Below are 26793 nucleotides of genomic sequence, written 5' to 3' on the forward strand. Positions count from 1 at the left end.
TACAATAAGCAGCCTGAGGTTAATAAAGTGAAATCGGAAAAAAAAATGTGGTTTTGTAGAAAGTCAATTCAATTCAATTAATTGTTGTTTATTTTGTCAGACCAGAGCTAAAACTGCATTTTCATCAACTTTGCATCTGAAATTGCTTTGAAATAATCTCTTCTACTTTACAGAAAAGTTACAATAAAAAAAAGTACTTTTGAAAAATGTGAGATGAATTATTCTAAGGAAAAAGAAAATATTCAAGAAGTTTGGAGATTCACACTTTCTCTTTTTGATCTTCTCTCTTTTCTTGCCTCTCGGTCAGACCCCGAAGGAGTATGAGAGGGAGTACAGCCGGGAGCTTCAGCAGAAAGGTGTGGAGTCCAGCAAGTTCCACGGCTTTGCCTACGATGGGATCTGGGTCATCGCTAAAACTTTAACTCGAGTGATGGAACTGCTCCGGGTAAAACAGCGGCAGAACACCTTCCACAACTTCACTGTGGATGATCGTGAAGTGGGGAAAATGGTGCTGGACGTCATGAACGAGACCAACTTCTTTGGTGTCACGGTAGGTTATGCATCAGATTGACATGAAACTAAATAAATGAACATTAAGAAATATGGCACTGTCCGACTCGTGGACATTTGGAACACAAGGATGTTGTGTTGTTTGTGACATACAACGAGGGAGACGAACAATCACATATACATATGCAGATACAAACATTGTTTAAAACCAAGCAGTCAAAAAACTTTAAGAAATGTTAGTTTAACATACATTTTTGGGGGAAAGAATCTGTGTATACAAATACGCTATTATGTTTTCTATTATAAAACACAGTAGGCTATGGAGTAGGCAAATGTCAGAAGAACACATAAGGACAATAATTACTGATCTGTAATGGTGGAAGTGTGTTTGCAGAGAAGGTTACTTAGCCTTCCTTGTCTTAGTAAGAAGCCTAAAGTGGTGTCATTTGGTGCTGCCGACTCACTCCAATGCTTTCATGATTGATCCTCGTGGCTATGCTAGCTACAGTACAAGCTGTGTGTGTGTGGGTGTGTGGGTGCGCTCACTCTGACTTCCTATTGAGCTGTTAGAGGATATCTCCTGGCATGCAGTAAAGCAGTACATTCCTTATATTGTGATATAATATTCATTACTGTGTTTACCAAAAAAACCTGAACAATTCAAGTAAGTAGAAATGAGAAAAAGATTGACTGTTCTGGAAAATAGTGTTCAATAAATATTCAGAAAAAAAGTATTTGGACGAATCATAGACTAACGCTAAGTTGGAAGGCAAGAGAGAAATGGATATAGTTAATAAGGATAGAAATACAGATTCCAATGCATTACTTTAGAACGAGAGAGGGAAAGAGGAAGAGGAAAAAGGCCTTGGTGAAAATCAGTGCATGCCGGTGTTATTGTGAGGTCCTATGGGGCTAATGTCCCGGAGGAACTGTATACGTGTTGCAGCACACCAGATCCTCAGGGTCAGCATTGCCCCCCCCCTCTACTCTCACCTCTCTCAGCACAGACCCACTCTGGGTTGCTGATCAGGAGCAAGCTGACTGAGTCTTTCCTCAGAGACTCGGGGAAGCAAAGCAGTGCAGGAATATTGATGGCCATGTAGCATTTCACTCACGTTTCTCTCAAGGCACCCACAAAGATTATGAAGTCTGGATAGGTCAGGTTCGGTTGTTTGAACAGGCTAGCAAACTCCTTCTCTCCTTGTCAATATTGACTGTATTGACCAAAGTACTATAATAACCCTGCATTCAGGTATTTAAGAAGAAATAGAGAAGTATGTGCCTCAAAAAACACTCAAATCAAAAGGTAAAGCGTTCGTTATAAAGAAAAGCCCTTTTAAGAATATCAGAATCCCTTTAGTCCCACGGAGGTGAAATGTGCGTAGTTACAGCAGGAAAAAGAGCCACAGACATCTTAATGTTACATAATGTTAAATATGTGACATGCATTTTAAAAAAAGTACTAAGTTATGATATAATAAAAACAAATATAAAAAATAAAAAGTTACATAACTAAAAAAAAATGCACATCCTGTAACAGTTCTTAGGATCCTGTCTGAACGCAGCGGAGTTATAGTATTAAGTGATTGTACATTGCCTTACATTGCACGTAGAAGCAATAGACAGTCATTACGAGGTAAGTGGTGTTTGCACTGTGTAATAGATATAGAATAGTGACACCATCTATGTTTAGATTGCTTCCCTGTTAGCCTTGCTTTCACTCCGCAATTCTGTCTGTCCCAGAGCCCCAGACCGTACATTAACCATACATAGCATCACTGCTTACCAGAGCACTTTGCTTGGACAAAACTAAACAAAATGGCTTACAGTAGCTCTCCCAAGGTAGTGGAATAAGCTTAGAAACTTTACCTAACCCTAACCCCTATGTGACAAAGTTTTACAAATCATTCTTTCTAGTATAGATCAGTAAGTTACAAGACCTTCCTATCTATCTAATGCCATTGGGTGTTTTACTCTGCCTTTATCATAGCATTAAGATCAGGGTTTCTGGTGCTTTGGGATTCTTATGGTGGATTCTCACAGCCAGGCTGCTAGCAGAGCTGTGTTGCTAATGATATATAAGTAGATTGATCTTCTTGTTCATAGGAAGCTACAAGAGATTGCTTTGGAAACAACTGCACTGTGTTCTGTGTTGTTAATAGCTCTGACAAATGAACAACAATGACCACTTGGGGATGCTAGGGTGTGAATGATTAGATGATGACCGACATGACAACCTACAAGTAGTAGATTTTTGGAATTGAGTGATTCTGCTCTTTTTATAACGCTATATGATTGTTAAGTTTTACCCACAAATATAAAAGTAATGGGAAATGGATATGATGTAAATCTGCACGCTCTTATTATGCTGATTCTCTTTATGATGACATTTTGGGATGAAAGAAATCTGAAGAAGAATAGTGTGCATCTGGTTGACAATTAAATTGTTTAAAGATAGCTGCATTGCAAAATAGTTAGAAGCGTTTTTGCAACAAAACATTGACAATCTGTTGACTATTATAGCTGTTCTTTTGAGGGATTAACTGAAATCAGATCAAAAGTGTTCCCTTTATGTAGCTCACACTTACATAGACATCTCCAACCACGCACAACGAACAAAGACATAGGAAGGCAATTTCCCTTCCACACTGCTTACATCTTTATGCTCTTTTTGTATTCAGATTTCAAAAGCGGCTATCCTGCACAACTTGCAAGATTTATTCGTGAATTGCAATTTTACTGGGTTTCCATTCAAAATGCAGCCATGTGCAAGCACCAGTCAAATGGAATATTCCGGCTTGTTACCCTTGGTTTAAATGTTATCAGTGCATGTGTGCTTGATCATACGGGATTTTACCCTGACTTGAACCGTGTGTCTTTCCTGATGTCACGATTTCACGCCGTGTGTTTACACAGAAAACACACGGTCTCAGGGGACCGAACCGTGTCCATTCTACGCTGATCTCAGTCCTGCTGCTGTATCTGTGCCAAGAGGCAGCTGCAGCAGCAGGAGAGTGATCACGGAGGGCTCCACATTATTGATCTGGCTGCTGTGAGGGCCGCAGAGAAGAAGGCTGACGTTAGCTGAGAGAGACTTTCAGGGCAAAGAGAGTGCAGATGGCTGCTAGTAGCACAGGATGATGCATGCTAGAATTCACCAGGGAGGGCTGCATGGGAAGACAGCACGTTGGGATTTGAGGTGACAACTGTGTGGGTATATGTTTGTTTTTGCTGTAAAATAAATCTAAGGTCAGGGGCCATCAAGTATGTATCAATGTCTGTCTTGGTAATGGTAGCACAACCTCAGACTGAGGTAAAAAAGAGTGTGCATCACAGGTACACTCAACTGTGTTCCCACTTTAAACCCTTAAAGCCCGCAGGATGTCACACCTGCAGCCCACAGACTGACATCTCATTTGACCCCAGCACAGCTGTCACTGACAGCCCTCCATATTCCACAGACAGAGTGATACCTGGCCACCTCCACAGTCTCACCTCAGAAACACACATTCACACATTCACACACACAGACAGTGTTAGACTGAACGATTGCTCCATCAGCCAGCATTGAGATTCAGGTCTGAACCTCAGTTGAATACCAGACAACGAACTATAGTGTCTGGGTCAATAGACTCCAGTGAGGTTGCCTTAGCTGCAGAGGAGCATAATACCTTGTGAAAAGAGGCCTTACAGTAGGTTCTCTGAATATTGGTCAAAGGAGGTTAATTTAGTCTTTGTATCTCAGGCATTTATTTCCAATTAACAATGTCAAAGGCAGTGCCTCTGCATATGTTTGGTATACTTTGCATATTCTCTAAACCTTGATAACCGAGAGAACAAATTGGGCGCTGTTTAAAATAGCTTCACTTTAGTTGATGTGAAAGGCAATTACAGTGGCAATGTTATTGCACAGAAAAGCATGATAGTGCAGCTACTCTAGAAACCTAGATACATACATTTACGGTCATTACGGGTTCAAGTCAAGTTCCTCTATTTTAAAACCCACATTGTCTGAACCCGTTCAAACACCACAGTCATTAAGAATTACTGTCCTATACAGACATGACTGCATAGCTTGCGGAGGGAAAAAGCAGTATGTGTCTCAGACTGGCACGGTGGGTTACGCTGTGAGCACAGTATCGTGGTCCATCACCAGGGTAAAGGCAACACGAGAACCTGGGTCCCAGGAGTAGCACACACACACATCACCAGGGACACATGCACTTACATGAGCAAAATGTGACAACCTATTAAGTGCGTACACATTAACACGCTTGCACGCGCACACTCTGACATAACATCAAAGACGCCACACAAAGACTGGGATTCAAACGGAGGGGTGGGATCGTGCTCTGCTACTTCAAAGCTGCTACTTCAAATTGGCTCTCCAGCTTCCTTCCACATATTCCCCCCTCAGCTGTCTTTTAATCAGCCAATGCAAATGCTCTCCCTCTCTGTCGCTCTCTGTCTATCTTATCCGTCTACCTATCTATATTTCAACCTATCTAAATGTCTACCTATCTATCTGTCCATCTGTCTTCCTATCTAACTGTTATCTGTCTGCCTTACTGTCTATCTGTCGCCTGGCTGCCTGCCTGTCTTCCTCTCTGCTCTCACCTGTTTTGTTAGGCAGGCGACATGTAAACCCAGTTAAATGTGTAATTAAGGAGCCCTGTAAGCAGATGGTGGGCTGAATTAATTGAGCAGTCTTGGTAGATGAATAGGGAGGCGGAGAGATACAGAGACAGAGGGAAGGAGAAAATATGACAAAGGAGAGAAAGACTGAGCAGACATGGGATAGATAAGGGGACTGAAGCCAAATTGATTTGAATATGTCTTTCGATATTGCCACAAAGTTGAATTGCATACCTTGTCTGTGTTCGCCAGGCGCCGTCTGGCTTGGGATTGCTTCTCTTGTGTCGGTGGAGTTTAAATCAAAGACTTGAATTGGTATTGTTTTAGGGCTGTTGTTTGACCGGCAAATGCTTTTATGGCCAGCAACGAATATTGAGAAATCAAAATGGAGAATAAGATCTATGTAGCTAATTTCCCTGCACTGCCAAGATTCCTACCTTTTTCTATGTGAGCAAACACGGTGAAAGCAGCCTTGCTGACCTGATGTTGTTCCAAAGATTTTAGCAAATGAATGGGCCCGAAGATCATTTTGTTTACCTCTATATAAACAGGTCAATTTGCCAGCCAGGACTGCTCTTCGCCTGCTAACACTCTAGCATCATGAATTCACTGGGCATACATTTATTACATCTAATCTCACGCTTCATCTTCTTCAGCATGATAGAATGTTTTTCTAACTTAAAATGTGTTCACGATATGTGTTTACAGTGTTCTATGTTTTATTGAAGGTATATATCATTTATATATGTTTTCCTTTTTAGGGCCAAGTCATGTTTCGGAACGGAGAGAGAATGGGCACAATCAAATTCAACCAGTTTCAAGGTATGTCTGACATTCCTCAAATGAACCTGTCTCGATTTTCTCTTCAGGTTACACAGTCATTTTAGAACTCCTGTGTATTTTCTCATATTGATATCTGTCACACCTCCAGATGTTCCCACTTGCTCTTGATGTGACTCCACACTGGAGTAAGATAAGTGCTACAGTTAGTTTGAATCTTTTTCTTTTCAATAACACCGTTAATTGTTCAATACATTTTGTAGGATTATCCCAGCTTGTAGGAAAGACACTTGCAAGTTTTCTGAAACCAAAAAGCTGCCACGGTTGATACACTGGATCCTGACCAATAGGGTGTATGAAAAGCTTGCAGCAAAATCATACAGTTTACACGGGGCAAGGCAGGCTAAATGATTTGAAGTGGGAAGCCTTGTACTCACATTGATCTCATTAGTTGTTTTTCTGGAGAGGGTTATTTCGCATGACTGCAAGGGTTGTTAGTCAGTAAACATAACACATTTTAGACTGTAGTCTTAGTGAGGACAATATCCACAAGCATCTCCATGGAGTTGCATATCTTCTCTATGGAGTTGCATGTGTTCTCTGTGTCTGTGTGGGTGCATGTTGGGTGAATCTAAAAGTGCAAGGCCCATGGCGCTTCACTGTGCTTGATCTCCTCTGTGGTGACGGGATATATCTGTGTCGACTGTGAAGGTTTGTAAATAAAAACATGCCTCAGTACTCTCTGTCCTCACAGCATCACCCTGAGGTTGGTTTTGAGCCAGCATGCGTTGCTAAGTGGGGAAAAAACCCAGAGATTGAATCTTTATGCAGGGGATTCCAGCTCCCAGGCTCCCCCGACTGTATGTAGCCACTGCATGAAGCCGTACGCTACTTTCTGACTTCCCATCTTATCTCCTCCACTGCAGAGGGACTCCATCCCTCTGGCTGCATATATCACACTGTGTGCGTGCGTGTGTGTGTGTGTGTGTGTGTGTGTGTGTGTGTGTGTGTGTGTGTGTGTGTGTGTGTGTGTGTGTGTGTGTGTGTGTGTGTGTGTGTGTGTGTGTGTGTGTGTGTGTGTGTGTGTGTGTGTGTGTGTGTGTGTGTGTGTGTGTGTGTGTGTGTGTGTGTGTGTGTGTGTGTGTGTGTGTGTGTGTGTGTGTGTGTGTGTGTGAGAGATAAAGGGCAGTAAAGTGCTTATAGAAATGCTTGTATGTCACTGTGCGTGTATGCTAATGCTGTTACAGCCCAGGCTCATTGGGTGAGACTAAAAAGGAAACCACATATTTATAGTCATTTAAATATTGTGTGTTCAACATAAGACATAATGAATAAAATGTATGAATAATTCGGCAGTGCGAAAGTAGGAGTTTGTATTGTTGCATAGTATAGGGAAGACGAGAAGTTACACAAACAGAATTGAACCATCAGGGTAGTGGGTGGTGAGTGAGACAGACACTGTGTCCTACTTCCATATGAGTTAGCAATTGTACACACTGCACATGTATACCATTAATCATCCTGTTTTTGCAGTAAATAAACAAGTTATCAGTGCCTTGCAACAACAAAACTGACATTAATTAAACTGTTAGTGGAAGAACAGAATCAATTAAATTTCATAAAAAACAGTCTTCCAAAGACTGCTCAACTTTTTATTTTTTAAAGTCATCCCCTCAAGCACAACCACTATTAAATTCTTTTTTTTGCACAGCTGTGAGTAGCACTTCTCTTCCATTTTGAAATGCATAATTGGACAAGAATATACATCAATAGCAGCTCAAAAAATCAATCATCCAAAGTTTTCTTTGTGATTTTGTGAAATATTGTAATTGTGATACACGCTTGAGATGGAAAACCTGCTCATGTGCTATTGAACTGAGACACAGCTGCAGAGAGATGGATTGAGCTGCCATCTGAAATACATTGAGTCCGACTGACACAGCAGCATGACCCTGCTTTGTTTACCTGTAGGTCACCTGGACTAATGAAACAAAACAGCAGGACGAGTGTGCTTGTGTGAGAGAAAGACACAGGGAGAGTTTAGTCTAAATTAGGATCTGGCCGCTTTGGATAAGCAAGGAGGAAATGTTACCATGATTCAAATGTGTGGTAGGGCTTGATTTTAAGAGATTTTTTAAAATTCCCAGCCTGAATCATAGCCACATTTTAATTTACTAATTTATTCGACACACTCAAGTCTTTCAATCTTTAGTTTCTCTTTCTCTGCTCCCGGTCCCTCTCTTCACTCCATCACCAACGCTTTCCCCAACGAAATCTTCCCCCTTGTGACAGCTATCGCTCACTATCAAGCTCCACCCCTCCTTAACGTCATCACTTCTTCCTCACTTGTCAGGTATGGGGAATTTGTCAACCTTTTGACACACACACACACACACACACACACACACACACACACACACACACACACACACACACACACACACACACACACACACACACACACACACACACACACACACACACACACACACACACACACACACACACACACACACACACACACACACACACACACACACACACACACACACACACACACACACACACACAGAGCCTGAGCCGGATGGAGAGGAGAGCAGGGACAGCCCAAGCTAGAATATTTCGAAAGGCAGTGATCCTCAACATGACCCTATCACCTGTCCTCAGCCTCTGATCCTCCATGTCACCCTGTCAGGCGTTCTTAGTCAGGGCCTCCATGGCTCTTTATTCCCCCTGTCTCTCAAGGGGATGAGAGATAACTCACTACCAGAGGCCTTGATCTCACCGCAGTCCCACTGAGTACAGATTTTAAATCAACGCACTAAAAGGCGCGTCGATAAGGAAACGTGGCATTTGTCGTTCTGTAAAAGAGGAGAATTTCAATTATATATTTGTCAATAAGGTGAGGTTGAGATATGTGTACGTAAAAGGTTAGGATTTGTTGGTATCTTTAGAGATAAATGATAGGATTTACTATCTACAACACCCCTCAAGTACGTATTAATATACTGCTTTTTTTACTCATTACTTTAGGAAGTTCAAATAGCAACATCCTCTCTGCTGTCAGTTTCCCTGCAGGCGATAGTCTTCTCACAGCTTTTCAATTTAAATAGCTTCCAAGAATATCATTGAACTGCACCACCAATGCTTTTAAATGAAGCAGCAAATGATTTCAATGTTAGACTTTCACAGATCTGACATGAGACAAAATCATTTGAACTTGATCAAAGACAAGCTAATGTGAGGCGCATAGAGGAAAGAAATGAATTAAATCACATTTACAAACACAGACGGTCAGAATGTAATGATAAAACATATCTGGCTTTCAGCATTAGAGAGTTATACTATGAATGAGGTCTGGGAATCACAACCTTGACATATGAGCTTTTAAACCAGCATGTGCCTCCGCTCCAGACAGCTATTAAATAGCAGCTGCATCAAAAAACAACCTATCAAGGCAAAAGCTAAATATTCACTCCAGTACTGTGTTCTTAAATTCTGCTACATGTATATAACTGAGTTGTCACATTTTTACGTTACTGTATACTTTTACCCCCCTCCTTTCCAGAGTGATTTACTGTAATTCGCTCCGGGTGCACTTACTTTGCAGGATAAGACTTAAAAACCTACCATGCACGTAAACAATTCAATTCATTTGAATGCTGTAAATCTTCTTCATCATCATCTTTAAAAAGTAAACATTTGCTCCACCATGACCAGCTATTATTAAATCCCTTTCATTCAATTCCAGTGGAATCAAACCTTTATTATACATTACTAGAAACAGAAAGAGTCGTTTTGCTAGGTATTCCTTTTCAAGACTGTGTTTTGTCATTCTTTCGTTTTTCTTTTTATGTTTTCTTGGAAAGGTTTTGTCTGTTTTCTTGCAATGAAGTAATTTAAAATAACAAGAATAATGGGAGAGGCTAGTTATATACAGTATTACTTTATTGTCAAGAAATCTGCTAAAGAAATAAAAAACAGAATCCAAGGACTGCAGCAGATAATACTTTCCCTTCCTGAGTGTGGCATTCAGCCCCAAGCCATTTTGTTCCAATAGAAGATGTAGCTCTTTAAACACGGTTCACAAAAATATATATTCAGAAAAACATGTTTTCTAAAATCGTTCATTGTACATTTTGACAAACAACACTTCAACAAGAATACGTACTGTTTCCATTTGGCAGTAAAATAAAAACATAGAATGCAGCTAACCTTATTCTTAAATCCTTTAGTCATGAGAATGCCATGTTAAGAAATTATAAATTGTCCCATATGCAGTTCCAGTTACTTTACAGATATTGAATGTGTCTAAAAGTCATGAAATGTCTTCGCAAGGGCAGAGCTAAAGGTTGAGTTTAACAGGCCGGCAGCCATCGATAGTCCCTGTGGGGACGGAGTGCCAGAACAGTATTTTAGCATCTCAAAGGAGGAGTGCTGAAATACAATCCCTTCTGCTGTTTAGGTCCTAACAAAGGACGTGGTCAAGGGAAACATGATTATTGATCCTCGTTCAGCACTGAGAAGTTTAAAACACCTGATTGTGTATGCACATTACATCTACAGATCTGCAATTATCACATATAGCCTGTCCAACATTTGCTGATGCTTTGATGCAAGAATTGAGAACAAATGAAGTGTTTCACGGAGAGCGGGACGCGGTGCCCTGTGATGCTGCAATAGCTGATGTTATCTGTCCTTTTCCTCGTCAAGGACAATGCTGCTGAGGAGTTCAATGGACCTGTAACAGTGATAACACGCAGGAGCAGAGATGGATTTGTGCGTGAACTCCAGAATAAATTGCTAGTTGTTTGTAGAGGTTACAAAAAAGGAATATTCTGTCCCCCTTCCCATCCTCTTCTTCTCTGTGAATAATCTTTATGAGGGCAGCAGAGTGAAGGCCCAGGCTTGTCTGGCAAGGTCAAGCTTCCTTCAATATTCCACCTGAGGGACTTATCATTGTTTCTTAAAGAGGAAACACTAAATCCTGGAATATTTGTGTTTCATCTGATCTCCACAGAGACAGTGAGGTTTGCAGGATGCGGAGTACTGCAGAGTAAAATCCCACGACTGTATCTAAAACACGCTAAAGTCAATATATATTGCAATATCAATACAGACTTCTGATTGCATGTATGCGTTGTTTCCTTCTATACGAGTTGGACATTTTTCTCATAGTGTGCAATTCCAGTTTACCCTTGCTCAATAGATTTTTTCCAATGTCTTTATCTGTTAGCTTGTTTTTCTATGATTTCATGTCTTTATTGCCCTTAAGATGTCCTTGAGGTCAAATAAACTGATTATTAAGGCTGTAAAAAACAGGAATACCATTTCCCTTCCATAATAAGCTTTATCTTCAAGCTGCAAAAAAAAAAAAAATCTAGCTGAGTGCATTAAAATTCTATGTTAGGAATAATTTGTTATATTATTAATGGGTTTTGGAATATCTGCCTGATATTTGAAGCTTTATTTGAAGACCGTGCCGGACTGTTCTGCTTAAAGTGTCCATTCTTTACTGTGTGTCCAATATGAGTTTGAATAAGATTCACTTGTTCATTTAAAGCCATTTTATGAACTGCACTTTGTATAAGTGAACAATGTTTTAGCATTATCGTTGCAATATTAAACAGGCCACCTGGAACATTTCACATAACTCATGTGGTAATAAGGGAAACATCTCAAATATATATTTCAATATATCAAATATCAATAACCATGTTCCAAATACATGTTCTCCAGAAACACACACTCTGTTACTATGGCAAATCATGACCCACCCTACTCTGCGTCTGATGGCTTAAAATAGATGACTTCAAAGGCAGTTGTAATGGCTTTGAATACCAGTCAAAAGCATAAAAGAGAAGGAGTTTGCACGGTTTAAAAACACGTATTTATTCTAATGTGTGTGTGTTTTTGTTACAGAGGGCAGGGAGGTGAAGGTGGGAGAATACAACGCCATTGCTGATGTGCTTGACCTCATCAACAACTCTATAAGGTTCCAAGGTATGAAGAAGGCTGAATATCTGCGTGTTTACGCTTTTGTGTGTGACTCAGGGACGGAAAACTCACTGAAGAAGAAAACTGTCCTAATGTGTGTTTATATATATGTTAAAGGACCATCACTTACCACCTCGGCTCTCATCTGTCCTTCACTTGCTCCCTCCAGCAAACACACTCAGACACACTCCGACACGACCACCACTCAGTCTCTCCTTTGCTCTCAACTTTCATCCGCCAGCTAAATTATTTACTCGTCCATTTTTCAGCCATCCCGCTTGTGTTGACATACTTTATAATTTGTTCGATCCCCCTGGCTATTCCCCCCCCTCTCCTCACCACTTCTCCATCTTCTCGTCCACATAAAGAAAGTCTAGGACAGTAACATCTGAGACGCTTGTTTCCACTTCCCTGACCACAGTAAGTGGAGCTGTGTAAGATGATGCCAGTGCGATCGATTGGCACACTGGTGGGAGAAGAATAGAGCAAAAGATAAGAAAGTGCAGTGTCTAACCGCAATAACTTGACTGTGGTGCATTGAGATACATGCACTCAACTGGGGGAAACCGAGGACCAGGAAATTGGTCTCAAATAGCTGGAGGTCTGCTCCATTGATACTTTTTTGTTGTTGAAGAGAAACAATTTTGTATGAAGGGAGTAACCTAAATGGAAAAATATCTAGAAAACCACTGTTGTACTAATACTCTGCAATTGTAGACATGATGATATACCATAAAACATTTGAGATGATTTAGACCAGGGGTGTCCAAAATGCGGCCCGCGGACCGTTTTGAATCGGCCCTCAGCAAATTAAAAATGTACAATGACTTAAATAAAATAAACATCTGCTTGTCTTCATTTCATTTCAAACCTTTATTTATACAGATAAATCCCATTGAGATCATTGATCTCTTTTCCAAGGGAGACCTGCTCAAGTAGTTCCACATGAAACAAAAACATAAATAGAACAACAAAAGGACATCATACAGCACCATTTACATAATTATCCACATAAGCAGGTACCAATAGCTTCCGATTGAGTAGCATCCAACTGAGCTTTAAAAACATTTAGTGGTACCAGATTGTTCAGTTTCCATTTAATGTGCAGACTATTCCAAGACAGAGGAGCTGCGCATCTAAAAGCTGTCTTCCCTAAGACAGTCCTAGCAGTTGGCACATTTAATAAAACCACAGCATTCGATCTCAGGCAGTAGCCACTTACAATTCTCCGTGAGATCAGGGAGCAGAAATATAATAATAATATTATAGCAGCACTAATAATAGTCTTATATTGTACTTCTGAAATATATATGTTCAAATATATCACACAGTATTCATGTGTTAATAAACCCACTTTTCAAAAATAAATTCAGTCAATTAAAGTTGAAAACATGTTCTAAGAAATCTAAGTTGATAAGAAAAAAGCCCAATAACAAATGTACATAACAACCTTGAAACATACCCTTCATATTTCCTCTTATTATAAGCAATCTGAAGCTTCTGTTTTAAGGAATGAGCTGCTAACAAAATAAATGAAACCCTATGGAGAGCGGTGATTTAGGCAGTTTTTTCAAGTGTAAAGAATAATTTACCTACATTGGATTGATTTTTCCATCTTCCAACTGAACCCATGAGGCAATATACCTCACCTCTAATGAGTGAACCAGCCCTTCGTATATTTTTCTGTATGTGGCCCTCTGTGAAAAAAGTTTGAACACGCCATTTTTTGAAGATAGTCTTTTAACAAAATCTTTTTAAAATCCCTTCCTTTCCTGTTAGGCGTGGAGCCTCCCAAGGACCGTACGTTTGTGCGTTTGCAGCGGCGCCACATCAACGTTCCGCTCTACAGCATCCTGTCCACCATCACCATACTGGGCATGCTCATGGCGGGGGCCTTCCTGTTCTTCAACATCAAGAACCGCAACCACAGGTGAGCACTCGCCATTGATGGAGCACGGCTTTGTGAGGAGGAGGATGGAGGGAGGGGTAGGATGAAGGCCAGCTTGTGAGGGTGAAATAGATAAAAGTACAGTGCAGCGCGCCGATAAGGTGAATGAGGTAAAGAGAAAGAGGAGAGATTTAAGGGTAATAAAGTGAAATAATGATGATTAACCTTAAACTGTCTGCAGGCACATTATCATTCTCTCATCCACAGATAAATTATATTTTAATCTATTCTGATATAATCTTCTCTTCCAGACTAATCAAGATGTCCAGTCCCTACATGAACAACCTGATCATCCTCGGAGGAATGCTCTCCTACGCCTCCATCTTCCTGTTTGGCCTGGATGGAGGTTTCGTCTCTGACAAAGAGTTTGAGACCCTCTGCACCGTGAGTTAGCCCAACACTTTACTAAAACATCAAATAAGGAAGTTAGGGTTGACTCTCCGTAATTACAATAGCTGAAATGTGGAGAATCCTATTATAACATGTGACTAACTCAAAGAGATGACTGATTGAATCTCCCCCGCTCTCTATATGGGACACATTAAGTGTCTCCCCCCAGGTAGCATTACTATGTGACTATGTAGATGCTGGATTAATTAAAGAGTTTTGATTACAGTGATAAGCGGTTTCCACTGAGATGCCACTCCCCCACACACACAGAGAGTAACACACACATGCACACCAGTGTAATGTTAGGCAGGGCACGTCTCCAGCTGCTGCCACCACCTGGCTGAAGCTTTGCTGCAGAGCCGAAACAGAGCGTGTCACTTCAGACGCGCTGCAGAGGACCACAGAGGTTGATCCATTCACCACCAATCAATACGTGCTGGTCTCGATCCTGAGAATAGATGGTGTAATTGTTTTTTTCTGTCTTCTTTACCCAGAGCATTGTCCCTGCTCGGCTTTATTATTTATTTAGAGAATGGCAGGTGAAGAGAGCCAGGTGTGAATGTGTAAAGGGTTTAAAGTATGTGTGGTGCAGAAGGGGCTCACACAAATACACATACAAACAAACAGATACACATGCAGCAGTCAAACACACCCAGTATACAGACACATGCTGTAGCTATTTTAGGAGTTCAAAGACTTTATTCCAATTCTAAGCTTTGAAAACACGTCGGCAGTAAAAGGTCTACTTTTTGTTTCTCATCAAGATGAAATGCTCTCAGGAGTGGGACAGCTGGTCCAGGACGCTCTCCCACAGCTCCACACCGGGAAAATAAAAATAAATCTGACAGCTACTTATTTTTAGAACACTTTACAATGCTATTTTTGAATTAACTTCTTCAGAGAAATGCAAGATTTTGTTTTAAGCCTTGATCAACACTTTAAGACATCACATGATTATGTGTGTTTCTGCTGTTCTTATAGGTGCGCACATGGATCCTCATCGTCGGATACACGACAGCTTTTGGCGCCATGTTTGCCAAGACGTGGAGGGTGCACGCCATTTTCAAGAATGTGAAGATGAAGAAGAAGGTAATGAATTATATATAATATTACATAATGAACTCAGAGAGAAATGTTATTTATAGCAGTGAGGCAGCGTCCACACGGCAGCGTGTGTTCAAGCTTGATGGTGGGCGTGTCTGAAACTCGACCAACAACCAATCACATGAATCTCCCGCCCCGGACATACAAGCACGCGGTTTGATTGGCTAGAGCTTGTACTGGCATATGATTTCATTGGCTGACTCTTCCGTCGAAGCTTCAAAAGTAGAACCTTTCTCAACTTTTGAAGCGAGCAAAGCGAAGCGACGGAACCACAATGCAGTTCGGCAAAGCGTGACGTCACCCCATTCAAAGTGAATGAGGAGAAGCGTGGAAGCTTCAACACACGCCGCCGTGTGGACGGGCCGTAAGATTTGATTATATTAAATTTGACTGTTTAAATTAAAAAATAAATATTAGTACTTTCATGAGAAATGGGCTACTTCCCAAACAAGCTGTCTACGTTTAATGCTACTACTGGTACATACATGTACATCTGTTTCTGAACCGTTTATACTTCGATTATTCATCTGTTGGAAAGGATAATTACTTGGTCATATAACACGTAGACATGTCTCATCTAGGAAGCTTCACATGCCTTATGGAAGCCCAACACTGGTGTGTGGGTGCTTGTACTCACACTTGTGCTTTTAACAAACGCTGTGAAAGACTGGCAGCCGCTGGCACCTGCTTTTAGAATCTTCCCTGTGAAAGAAAAATTGATTCAGAAATACAAATGGCTTTTTAAACATCTGACAGAATCTGTTTCACTGGCCTATATATAAACGGGTGTCGAGCTTACTGATTGTTGTAACAGTGCTTGGCCTTTTTATATTTATAGATCTAGCTCTCCCTGTCTATTCATCTCTCTTCTTCTCTCTCTCTCTCTAACCCTCTTGCATGTTGGAGGAAGTGTGGGTGGCCTGCCAAAGAGAGAGAGAGAGAGAGAGAGAGAGAGAGCAGGAAGAAAGGGAGGAAAGAGGGGTGGAGGGATGCGGGGAAGTAATGGCAGAAGGGAGGGTGGGGAGACAGACGGAGGGAGGCTAAGCAGGGCAGAACAAGGGACAAGACAAACAATGTGGCACAAATGGCAAAGAAAGTAGGTTGAACACTATAAAAAGTAAAAAGAGTAAGTTGGAAAAGAGGGCAAAGGATATACTGTATGGAGGTACAAATGATCTAGATGACAGGTTAAAAGACAAAGAGTAAAGACAAATCAGAAATCTGGGGGACCTAAGATCATACATTTTTTTCAAATAAAATAATGACACATTAGACCTGGCCCTTATTCAGTTATGCTTCTCCCAGCCCAGTAGCGTAGTCTTTATCCTTCATTTACACAATTACCTCTGCTCAGTTCCCTTTCCCCCTTGCTAACAGAGACAAAACCAATGTTTCTTAAAAGTATTTACCCTACTGCACACTTCAGCCTTTAAACCTCAAGATGCATTCTCTGTTGGTTCATGGCTCGGGTCTGTTTGCAGGACACACACGCATCTCACTTCCTCCACACTGATGGAGTGCAGGTGCTTTGGCTTCAGTCGAGTGATAGTTGCTGTCAGGGGAGGGGGGAAGAGCACAAGACATGTTTCTTCACACATAGGGGCTGCAACTGCATCCCTCACTGCTTCCCCCGGCCTTCCCTCCACCTTTTCCCCATGCACTAGGAGAGCTCAGATTGTAAATCAGGGCTGTGTTCGATAAGGGTTCCACTCGGCGGTCTGCGGCCGGCACTCCTTCACTTCTTAAAGAGCTCAGTGACGAAGACAGTGTTGTTCGGGAGGCTGTCAATCAATGTCCTCCCTCTACAAAGACACACACCCCACAGACACAGTCGAACGTACGCGCTTTCAAAACCGAACCGTTACCCTCAGGCCTCTGCAGCAGCTATTTGTCAGTCTGCCTATCTCTGTAATTTACTGAGTACTCCTTAGTGACATATTGCTGAGTTCACACACAGAGACAGGCATAGGTCAAAGCTATCACATCAATTAGCTTTTTTATTTTTCAACTACTATAACTTACAGGATAATATACATGAAGTTAAGCCTGAACGTGGATTCATGACCCTGAAAATTGTACCCATAATACTATCAGTTTTTCAGCGCTTTGAACCCCACCTCATGGAGATTGGATGGACCTTGCTGTTGAAAAAATATCACACATCTTGCATGTCTTTGTTACAACTATTTACTTGTTAGAATATTATTAGTATATTCAGCCAGACTTGACCAGAAGTATTTCAAAATAAACAGGATTTTTTTTATTGGTGTCCATCTTGGTGTAGAATATTTGTGTCATTGGCCTGAAGCAGCCATTTGTCCTGCTCCGCTTCTATCCTCATCTAAACTATTTGGAAACATTGCAGTATTTCTACCAGCAATGTCTCTCGCCTTGCCCTGCCAGTATGTGTTCAATGTCAACACCATCAAAAGACACCACATCAACAACAACCCCCCTATGCATCTCATCCTGAGCCCACCAGCGGATGGAGTCCTGAGTGAGACCACTGTGTTGCATCTGGGCTCTGTGATACTCTCCAAACAGCTCAGCCTGTGTTCCCTGACCTTTGCTTTCATCTTCCGTTCCAGACAGTCAAACACTATTATAAATAAAGATCACAAACAGGTCACGGCTTTCATCCCTCCAAAGTTCATGGTACAAAAGAGGAGCTTTAGTGGTAAACAGCGTTGGCTTGCTGCCATAGTTTTTTGACACGTTGAATGTTTACCAGGGGTTCTTAATCCTTGGCCAACATGTAACAATGTTAAAGAGCTTCATCGTCAAATTCTGAACCAGGTTTTGGTCTTTTGGAAATTCAGTTTGGCTGGTTTCCCATCCTTGTAGGTGGTTAATTGCAGATAAACACATTGTAATCAGTCTCTGATTAGATGTTAGGATGAAAGCAGCAGGGCGCTGGGTCCTGAGATGGGATGAGAATCACATAATTACACTGGTCAATAAGAAATGTAGTTTGAAATGGCTCAACAAACACATGCAATTACTAACACAAGCAGGTGGTTGTTGTTGGGCTAATGCAAGCATCTTATCTCCCCCCGTCCCCTCCAGATCATAAAGGACCAGAAGTTGTTGATCATCGTTGGCGGGATGCTGCTCATCGACTTATGCATCCTCATTTGCTGGCAGATTGTGGACCCGCTTAAGAGGACTGTGGAGGAGTACAGCTTGGAGGTCAGTGTTCATTTAAACTTGCGGTTTTGTTTATGTTGATACATGATTTCCCCCAGCTGGGAGATGCCTGCGTGTTTGGAGTTTAAGCAAACAAAATGTCCGCCTTGGGCTGTATCTCGAGCATCTTTGTTGAGCTTGTTATTTTTGGGTCAGGATGTGAGCCATCGCTGCCTCCTGCGCTCGTCCCATGGCCGGACATTTGCCAGCTTGGATGTCAGACTTTGGCAGGAGCGGTTGGAAAAGAGGCACTTGGCATCACTTTCTCCTTGCTGGAGAGGTGGCATGGTGCGGAGTAGAGGTGAACTCTGCTTTCCTGTGATTGGTTAGAGTAGATTATTTGAGGATTAGTCTAGCTGTGCACCCAATTGGCTAAAATGAACATACCGTATATCTGGCATTAGTGGCTGATGATGTGTGAAACGTGTTTTAGGCATGACATATTAGCATATAACCACCAGTGGTATTAAGGGAATGCAGAGTTTAAATTAGAAAGGCACAACTGCATATTTATTTTTCTCAAAGGATTAGTCACTTTAAGTAAGGTGGCAGATTGTTTTGTTATTATTTATAATCATATGTCTTTGATTTGAAATAGTATGCAGTATTGCTTCACTGTTTCACTCAACGCTGTCTTTCTGTACAGCTTAAAACTAAGACACAGGGCTAAATGCTTGAGTCAGGAAGATGTTGAGCTGCATAAACAGCTATGAACGTGCTCTTTTTTGTCTTGTTTTTAAGAATCTCTGCTCATGCCGTTAAACAGATGGTTCAGTGTTCCACTGGTTAAGTATAAGAGGCTGAGGAACACATTTCTTACCCAATCTATACAATTACACAAAAAGATGTGCTCGCATTAGGTTGTAATGGTAAAATGGGTTATACAGTAGAGCTGTATAAGGGATACTGTACAATTGGTATTTCAACAGACGACAATAATGTGTTATCTAATTTCATGTTGAGGCTTCGGGTAGGTTTTGCTTTCAAACCTATATATTATATATTTCATTTTTCCCATTATGGGCTAACAAACATTTCAATGTTACAGGAGAGATTATGTTTACTTTACTGTAGCTTCTAACAACGGACAAGCAATTATTCCACTGCAGCCGAGATTAAATTGTGTGTCTTTGAAGACCTCACACTATGGATACTGCCAAGTGGAGACATTTTCCCTAATGAGTTATCTTTTAAGTCCCCTATACATCTTTCTGTAAACTCTTAACTGGCTCCCAGAGACCACTGTCCTCAGAAATCGACTGCATTGGTCTAATTCCACTGAGCCAGAGGTTACCAAAGCGTCACTGCAGTGAATGGCAGAGTCTGATGTTGGATTCTTATGGAGACTTCTTTTGATTGCGTTGAATGGTTTTTCATGTAGTTGCTTGGATGTTGCCACGGTCCTGCGGGGGATGGAAAGGTGGCTAACCCTGTCTCTTGAGTTTTACGTGTTTTCAATTAAATGAGTACCCAATGAAGTGACAAATAGTGCTCATCTAAGAGTTCTGCGAGTAGGTCAGCTTCTCTGAGGTTATTTCTTCTCTTAGTACATGATGAAAAGATTCCTTTGGGAGATTTCTGAGGAAGAAACTAGTGAAGAGATTAATGATATCTTGCCAGACTTATTTACATTCTCGTGCTCCTTATGGCGTGTTCTGAAGGTATACTTAGAACATTTGTACAACTCTAGACAAAGCCGTATTTCCTTTGTGATGATAGCCACTTATATATTTAAGCCTGCCTAAAGGGTGTAGCAAAGCCTTGCTTAACATATTCATTTGTGAATGTTGTCAGTGTATGCAGTCAGGTCCTTGTGGAGTATTCTCAGACTCTAAGCCCTCGGCCAGGGGAGAGTTGTGAATATATTACCCACTCAGTGTAGGAGTCTGCGTCCCCCAGGGGTCGAGGATCTGCACGCCTGGGCTGAGGCTCCACATGCCTGCCCAGCATGCCAGATTTCCTGCACCAGCAGCAGTGGACCTTGGGGCCTCGGCTGTAGGAGAGGCAGCCTGGGGCTCCTCTGGGGCTCCAGGCTTGTCAGGTGGGACCACAAACCATATGGCATCCTAAAAACACAGAAAGTGGGTTAGGCTGAGAGAAGGGAAATAATTATGGTTATAAACCACATAAGGCAATTTATGGAGAAAACACTTTTTGTAAAGTTAGGCCGCTTTTTGGACATTATCACTGTATTAACAAAACCTCATTCATTTCATTGAGGCTGCTGCTGAGGTACAGCAAGGGCGACAAACTGGATCATATTTCATTTTCTATCCGCTAGCAACATGCCCACATCAACACACCCCTTGTGTTTTAACACTATCTCTGCTATTTCCATTCTGAAAGCTCACTAGGAATGGGGATTGGTTGAGTGGGTGAGGAATGGGGCCATGTTGGATGGTCTCCATAGAGCCCAGAAGCTAGGGAGACTAGCTCTGTAATTGCGCGAGGAGAAGGACCATTAGTTACCAAGTTTCCTGTGAGCTCTCACATCATGCTAGGCCTCTCTTCCCCTGTGACTTCCCTGTCTGGGTTTTTTTTCTCCTTCTCTTTCTGTCTGTCTGTCTGTCTTTGTCGGAATCTCGCCTCCTCCCCGTCCTTTTCCCACTGTGGAGCACTGGGAATAACATTGGCCTTGGGATCACAGCGCTGTAACTACCTGCTGTACCCAAGGGTACGCAGTATGACAACGTGGTATTATTAAACTGTCACTGTCACAGAGCTTGCTAGTCCTCCAGATGTGTTGTTTGAACCCTCACACAAGAGGGTTTCGCTATTATGTACCATGACCAACAAGGGTACTCACACTAGGGTACAGTCTATTCCCTGTGGTGCTGTCGGATACTTCCAAATATTGTAAGTAGGTAAATGCATATACCGTACTTTTCGGACTATAAAGCATATAAGCCGCAGCAGCTAAATTGTCCGTCTGTCTTGCTCTCGTTCTGTCTCTCGGTTCCACTTTGACTTTGGCGCGCTACCTGTCTCACTCTTTTCCGGCCTCCAGCTTTTCCTGCTGGAGCCCGCCGCTTAAAGGTGGCGGGCGCGGACCGCTCATAGAGCCCATAGGGTTAAAGGTGGTTAATTTTACCTGTAAAATCCATAGATTTAGGAGGTTCCCTAGTGGCCATTAGCTGTAAAAAAAAAATGGGGAAAAAAGTCGCGGCTTATAGTCCGAAAAGTACGGTAGTTGAGATTGAGTGTTAAAGTATCTTGCTCATGCTGTACTGCCAATAATTACGCAGCAGAAACCATGGACAAAGTGGATACTCTGCATCACCGGGGGTGAACCCACTGCTCTGAATCCAGCAAGCTAAGCTTAATGAGCTACCATTAGCAAAACTAGGGCATCCCCTTTGCATCCTTTATTAGCATTAACAAGAAGATGAAACTGTGAAGAGGCTGACAATAGATCCTTGTGGAATTCTTCATAAAACATGACTGGTTTAATGCCCTCCCAAATAAAAGTAAAGAAAGGCCAGAGATCATGTAGGGAGTTAAGTCTTTGAGACTCTTAAAGGAGAATGGTGTGACCCCAGAGAATCATTTAATTACACTATGCAGATGATACCCCTTCACCAGAAATGGCTTGTGACCTTGACACTGTCCCAGACCTCTTTAAACTAAGCCCGGCCTCTGATCTGCACTTCAATATGCACTGTACATAAGACACAACCTTATACGCTGAATTCAATAAAAATGCTGATAAGATTAAAGTCAACTTGGCCACCATTCTAATTGCAATTCCACTTTCTCCCCCTGACACTTTACACTGTTCCCACCATAAATCCCAGCAGTTCGGGAAATATTGTGCATATCAGTGTATTTTTTCCCAGAGAGCTTTCTTAGAACAGCAATAACTCCAACTGCTCCCGGGAACGTTGCAGGAATGCTGATGGACACGTTGGGCTGCAGTGAGCAATTAGATCCATTTTGTGTCTCGTTAATAATTGAGCATTTGTTAAGGGCGTGGATGTTTCAGCAGCAGGGTGTAGGCTGCTGGTTGCCATTAGATTAAGCATTGCAGTACTGACACATGTTGCAGTGTCAATGTATATAAATGTGTTGAGGCATGAAAGTGTGCATGGATGGTTTATTTCTTAGTCTATTCATCCATATGACCTTGTTGGTATATTCCAGCCTGTATATACATGTGGAGGGTATGTGCCCACTCATGCATGGATACGCTTACGTAAGTTTGCCTGTGTGTTTACGTACACATTAACGCCCTTTTTGTTGTCCGGGGCATTGTCTCCTGCATAATGAAGGACAAACTGTCGAGAAAGGATGATTAGCATTCTGGTGGATCCTGCCGCAGACTCCTCTACTCTAGTCTGTCGTCCCCCCCCCCCCCCCCTTCCACTGTCGTCTTTCCCAGCTCCGCTGCTGCAAGCATCGGCAGGCGGGCAGGCTTATATTGCAGTGTGGCATCACCATGGCAACGGCCATGGTTTCTGACATCCATAACGCAGAGAGCTGCACTGTTGATCCATGAGACTAAAATAGCGTGTCAGGGCTCCCACTATACTAGATGGCGACATATGCAGAGAATGTTTTAAACATCTGTATAGACAAACATGCGCTGGGCTCGACAATACGCTGAAATGTACACACATAGATGCGTCATTATTTCCATGCAGAGGTTAAGGAGCTCCAGCAGAGGTTTCCCTCTGCTCCCCTGCCTCAGCTGTCCCCAGCTGAATGCAGTAAGGCAAGGAGAGAGAGAAAGAGAAAGAGAGGGAGGGAGAAGGGGAGTTTTATGAAAGTTCTTCAGCAATGCACGCATTTGTTCTCAGTATCGTATTGCTGCAGTAGCAAGCCAATGTATGATGTCCGTCTTTTTGAACTGATGGTGAAATGTTGGCTTGCGAAGCCATAGTTTAACTGAGAGATGAAAACCCATCTTAATGGCAATGCTAAGATCACATTTTTACTGTTGATGGTGCTTAAATCTTTCCTTTTACAATTATTGTCTGTCCATCTTCCTCTTCTGTGCCTCTCTCTTTCTTGCTCTGCCCCCATTGCCATCTTTTCATTTAATTTCCGCTGTCTCTCTGTGTGACGTTCCTCCATCGGAATCATGTTAGCATCCTCCTATCCATACCGCCTGCTCCTATCCCGCTCTATCCCTCTCCTGCTTCTCCTCATTTGGCCAGCTCATACCACAAGGGAGAGCACTGAAAAAGCTGAGAAAAATCTAAAGCAAGGTTGTGACAGCAACGCCGGTCAAGATTCAGGCTGACCTCAATCTTTTTCTTTCCATTTTATTCCTTCTCTTTCTCACTTTATGCTAACCAGGTGTTTCTTTTCTTCACACTAACCTGTTTTCTCTTAATTCTCCATCTCTTGCTCTTATCAATTTTCCGTTTTTAATGGCACCCCTTCAAAGGGACGGATAGAAACCTAGTCGTGTCTTCAGTTCAGCCAAGGTTGGGAGCTCGGAGGGTAAGTTAAGGGAAATGGCAAGTGCGGCCAAAGGGGTTGAGACCTGTGCCAGAAAAGTTCCTCTAGCAGGACAGATGACGAGTGTGTCAGACAGCGAGTGTCCTCCACTGGGACTCTATGTGGGTCGAGTTCAGCAGGCAGTATGCATGTACAGAGGTCAGAGATGATACCAAAGAACTGTTACCATTTGTTTGTGTATGTTATTGCATGTTTACAGCAACATTTATGTACCTTTTAAATTACTTTTATCACTTTTATTTCTTTTAAGCCACTGGCTTTACTCAGCTGTCGGACATTTTTGTTTTGGAAACCTCTTCAGGTGTTCATGAGCTTTTGGGAGAATATTGCTAAGACTTAACAGCAACATATATAATAAAAATATACAAATAAAAATTGACCCTTTTTCTAGCTTTCGTTTTGCTTGCGCTCTGAATCTCCTAGAAAACAGCTCGTCGTTTTTCTATCTCAGATGTTGGTATATCCTCCAAGCCCCTCAATGCACCGAATGTTTGAAAACACTGCATTATTACAATGAAATGATAATGCAATATGACACAACTTAATAAGCCCCAGTCTATATTCATGCATTTTAATGCTCGACAGAAAAACCTATGAAAAGTTTCTGGAGTCGATGCTTTAGGTTAAAAAAAGCCATACATAGAAAGTGATCCAAGGGCTCCTGGGGGTGGCTCAACTTTAGGCGAAGAACTTGAGCAAGGGTCGTCAAATGTTCCACACTGCAGGTTTAAAGACACAACAACTTGATTTGTATGCTAAATGCAAATTAAGTGAAACACGTGACTGCAGATTGGTGAGGAAAATACATTGGTATGCCTTGAAGATGGTCAACAGTAAAGTAAATTCCATGTGATTGTAGTGTTCTTGCACATTAAATGCATACACTCCTGTATAATCCTTTTATCACTGCAGTTACACACACACACACACACACACACACACACACACACACACACACACACACACACACACACACACACACACACACACACACACACACACACACACACACACACACACACACACACACACACACACACACACACACACACACACACACACACCTGCCCACGGTGTTGTGCCCCCCCCCTCCTCCTGAACTCTCTCACAGGCCTGGTCCTCCTCTGCAGTCCCAGTCAACTGTTGATTGTGTGAATGCCGTCTGAAGGACACGATACTCAGCCTGTTATGTGAAAGCAGGCGGAGAGGAGAGTCCCGTTTACATTTCATTAAATCCAATTGGCTTTTCATTCTCAAAACTATGATACATGTAAATGAATACATAGATGGTATTCTATGGAAAATAAATACATATACATTTACTTCACCCCAGTGTTTTCCCTTAGATGTGTGTAGACTATAAGCAAGGTCTGAATTGAGTTACGCAGAGATTTATCCGAGACTAATCATATTCCCACTGCCGTAGACAAATTGTGATATGACTTAAACTGAGAATTATAAAGAATGTATTTTATAGAATAAACCTCAATGTCATTTGTATAATTATTCATGCAGCAACTACAGTGCTTACATGGTGCTAAGATGAGCTTTCAGGCTTCTCTGTTAGCATTGAGTAAAGCTCTGGCTGAGATCGATGCCCTTTCAAAGTAAACTGGGTCATTAAGGGATAACTACCACCCACCTAGGCCTTTTCTCATCGACCACCTCTGCAAGAAAAAAGGGAGAAAGTGAGGGAGAGAACAAAAGGGGGACGGCACAAAGAGCTCACACATTGTTAGTCATTTGTATGGCTGCATGAGCGTCTCACAGCTTGTCTTTCCCAAAAGTGTGGTCAGGCATTGTTACTGTTATATTAGGGTATTGTTACTACATGTGTTGCATTATCAGACTGCATCAAGTTCTAGTGTTGTTGTGAACGCAAAACATGTGTCTCCACTGTAGGTAATTGCATTGTTAACCACACTCTCCTAATCTAGAAAAGCCCATCAATAAGGGGCTCGTTTCTAATTATCTTGACGATATGACACCTCACCACCGCCTCAATATTACAACTTCAAATTAGAAACCAGGATCCTTTAGCAATCATATTTCTTCAAAGACATTTCCTCCCATGTTGGGCAGGGTTCTACTTTGTGTTGGGCTCAGAGCAGCATGGTGCTCTGACGCTGGCCTCTCCTCCAAGGTAGTCTAAATAAGTGTGTCGCAGGTTGTACCTTCGGGGATACGCTTCTGTTTATAGTCTTGCTCACTTTTCCATTGCCCAGTGAATACTACTCACGACTACAACCCCACCTGAAAGGACACAAACCTCAACCTACATAACGAGTGCTGCATTGCGAAATGATGAAAATAGAAGCTGGATGAGTTGTTAACTGCTGTAACGATTATGCATCATGTTACACATACAAATTATTTTTCAAGTTTGAATTGTGTTCATTTCAAATTCAGCACTATCGTTCATAATTTCTTCAGTGCAGAGATCCAGCTTTATAACAACCAGGTTTGACAGAATTCAAATCCAATTCAAAATTATTTCCTTAGCAGCAGATAAACTAGGGAATATAATCTTTACACATATGGTTGAGGGAACCGTCACATCAAAGCACCTAGACAATTTGAGACACCTCATTCTAGAAATGACCACTTCAAATCGGTTCAATACAGATTGTTAAAATAATCTGCTGATGGTCAGGATTATGAAAGGCTTCTTAAATACTCTATCAAATATCTGCCAAATCAAAGTTGAGATCAACATCAGGGCTGTTTCTATATTTGAAGGTTGTCAGTGCCTCTGAAATTGCTCAACCAACGCGCACACT

The 26793-nt window shown here is 41.8% G+C and overlaps 1 protein-coding gene across 1 annotated transcript in view; it reads left to right on the forward strand.

Moving 5' to 3' along the window:
- The window catches only part of gabbr2 (gamma-aminobutyric acid (GABA) B receptor, 2), a 188709-nt gene that overhangs the window by 116898 nt on the left and 45018 nt on the right, over positions 1-26793 (forward strand). The window contains exons 7-13 of the mRNA XM_034093795.2: positions 308-550; positions 5907-5967; positions 11848-11928; positions 13702-13852; positions 14122-14254; positions 15242-15349; positions 18431-18553. Coding sequence (XP_033949686.1) covers positions 308-550; positions 5907-5967; positions 11848-11928; positions 13702-13852; positions 14122-14254; positions 15242-15349; positions 18431-18553 — 900 coding nt within the window. The remainder of the gene's footprint in view (positions 1-307; positions 551-5906; positions 5968-11847; positions 11929-13701; positions 13853-14121; positions 14255-15241; positions 15350-18430; positions 18554-26793) is intronic.

The sequence above is a fragment of the Pseudochaenichthys georgianus genome, chromosome 11, assembly GCF_902827115.2.
Source record: "Pseudochaenichthys georgianus chromosome 11, fPseGeo1.2, whole genome shotgun sequence".
NCBI lineage: Eukaryota > Metazoa > Chordata > Actinopteri > Perciformes > Channichthyidae > Pseudochaenichthys > Pseudochaenichthys georgianus.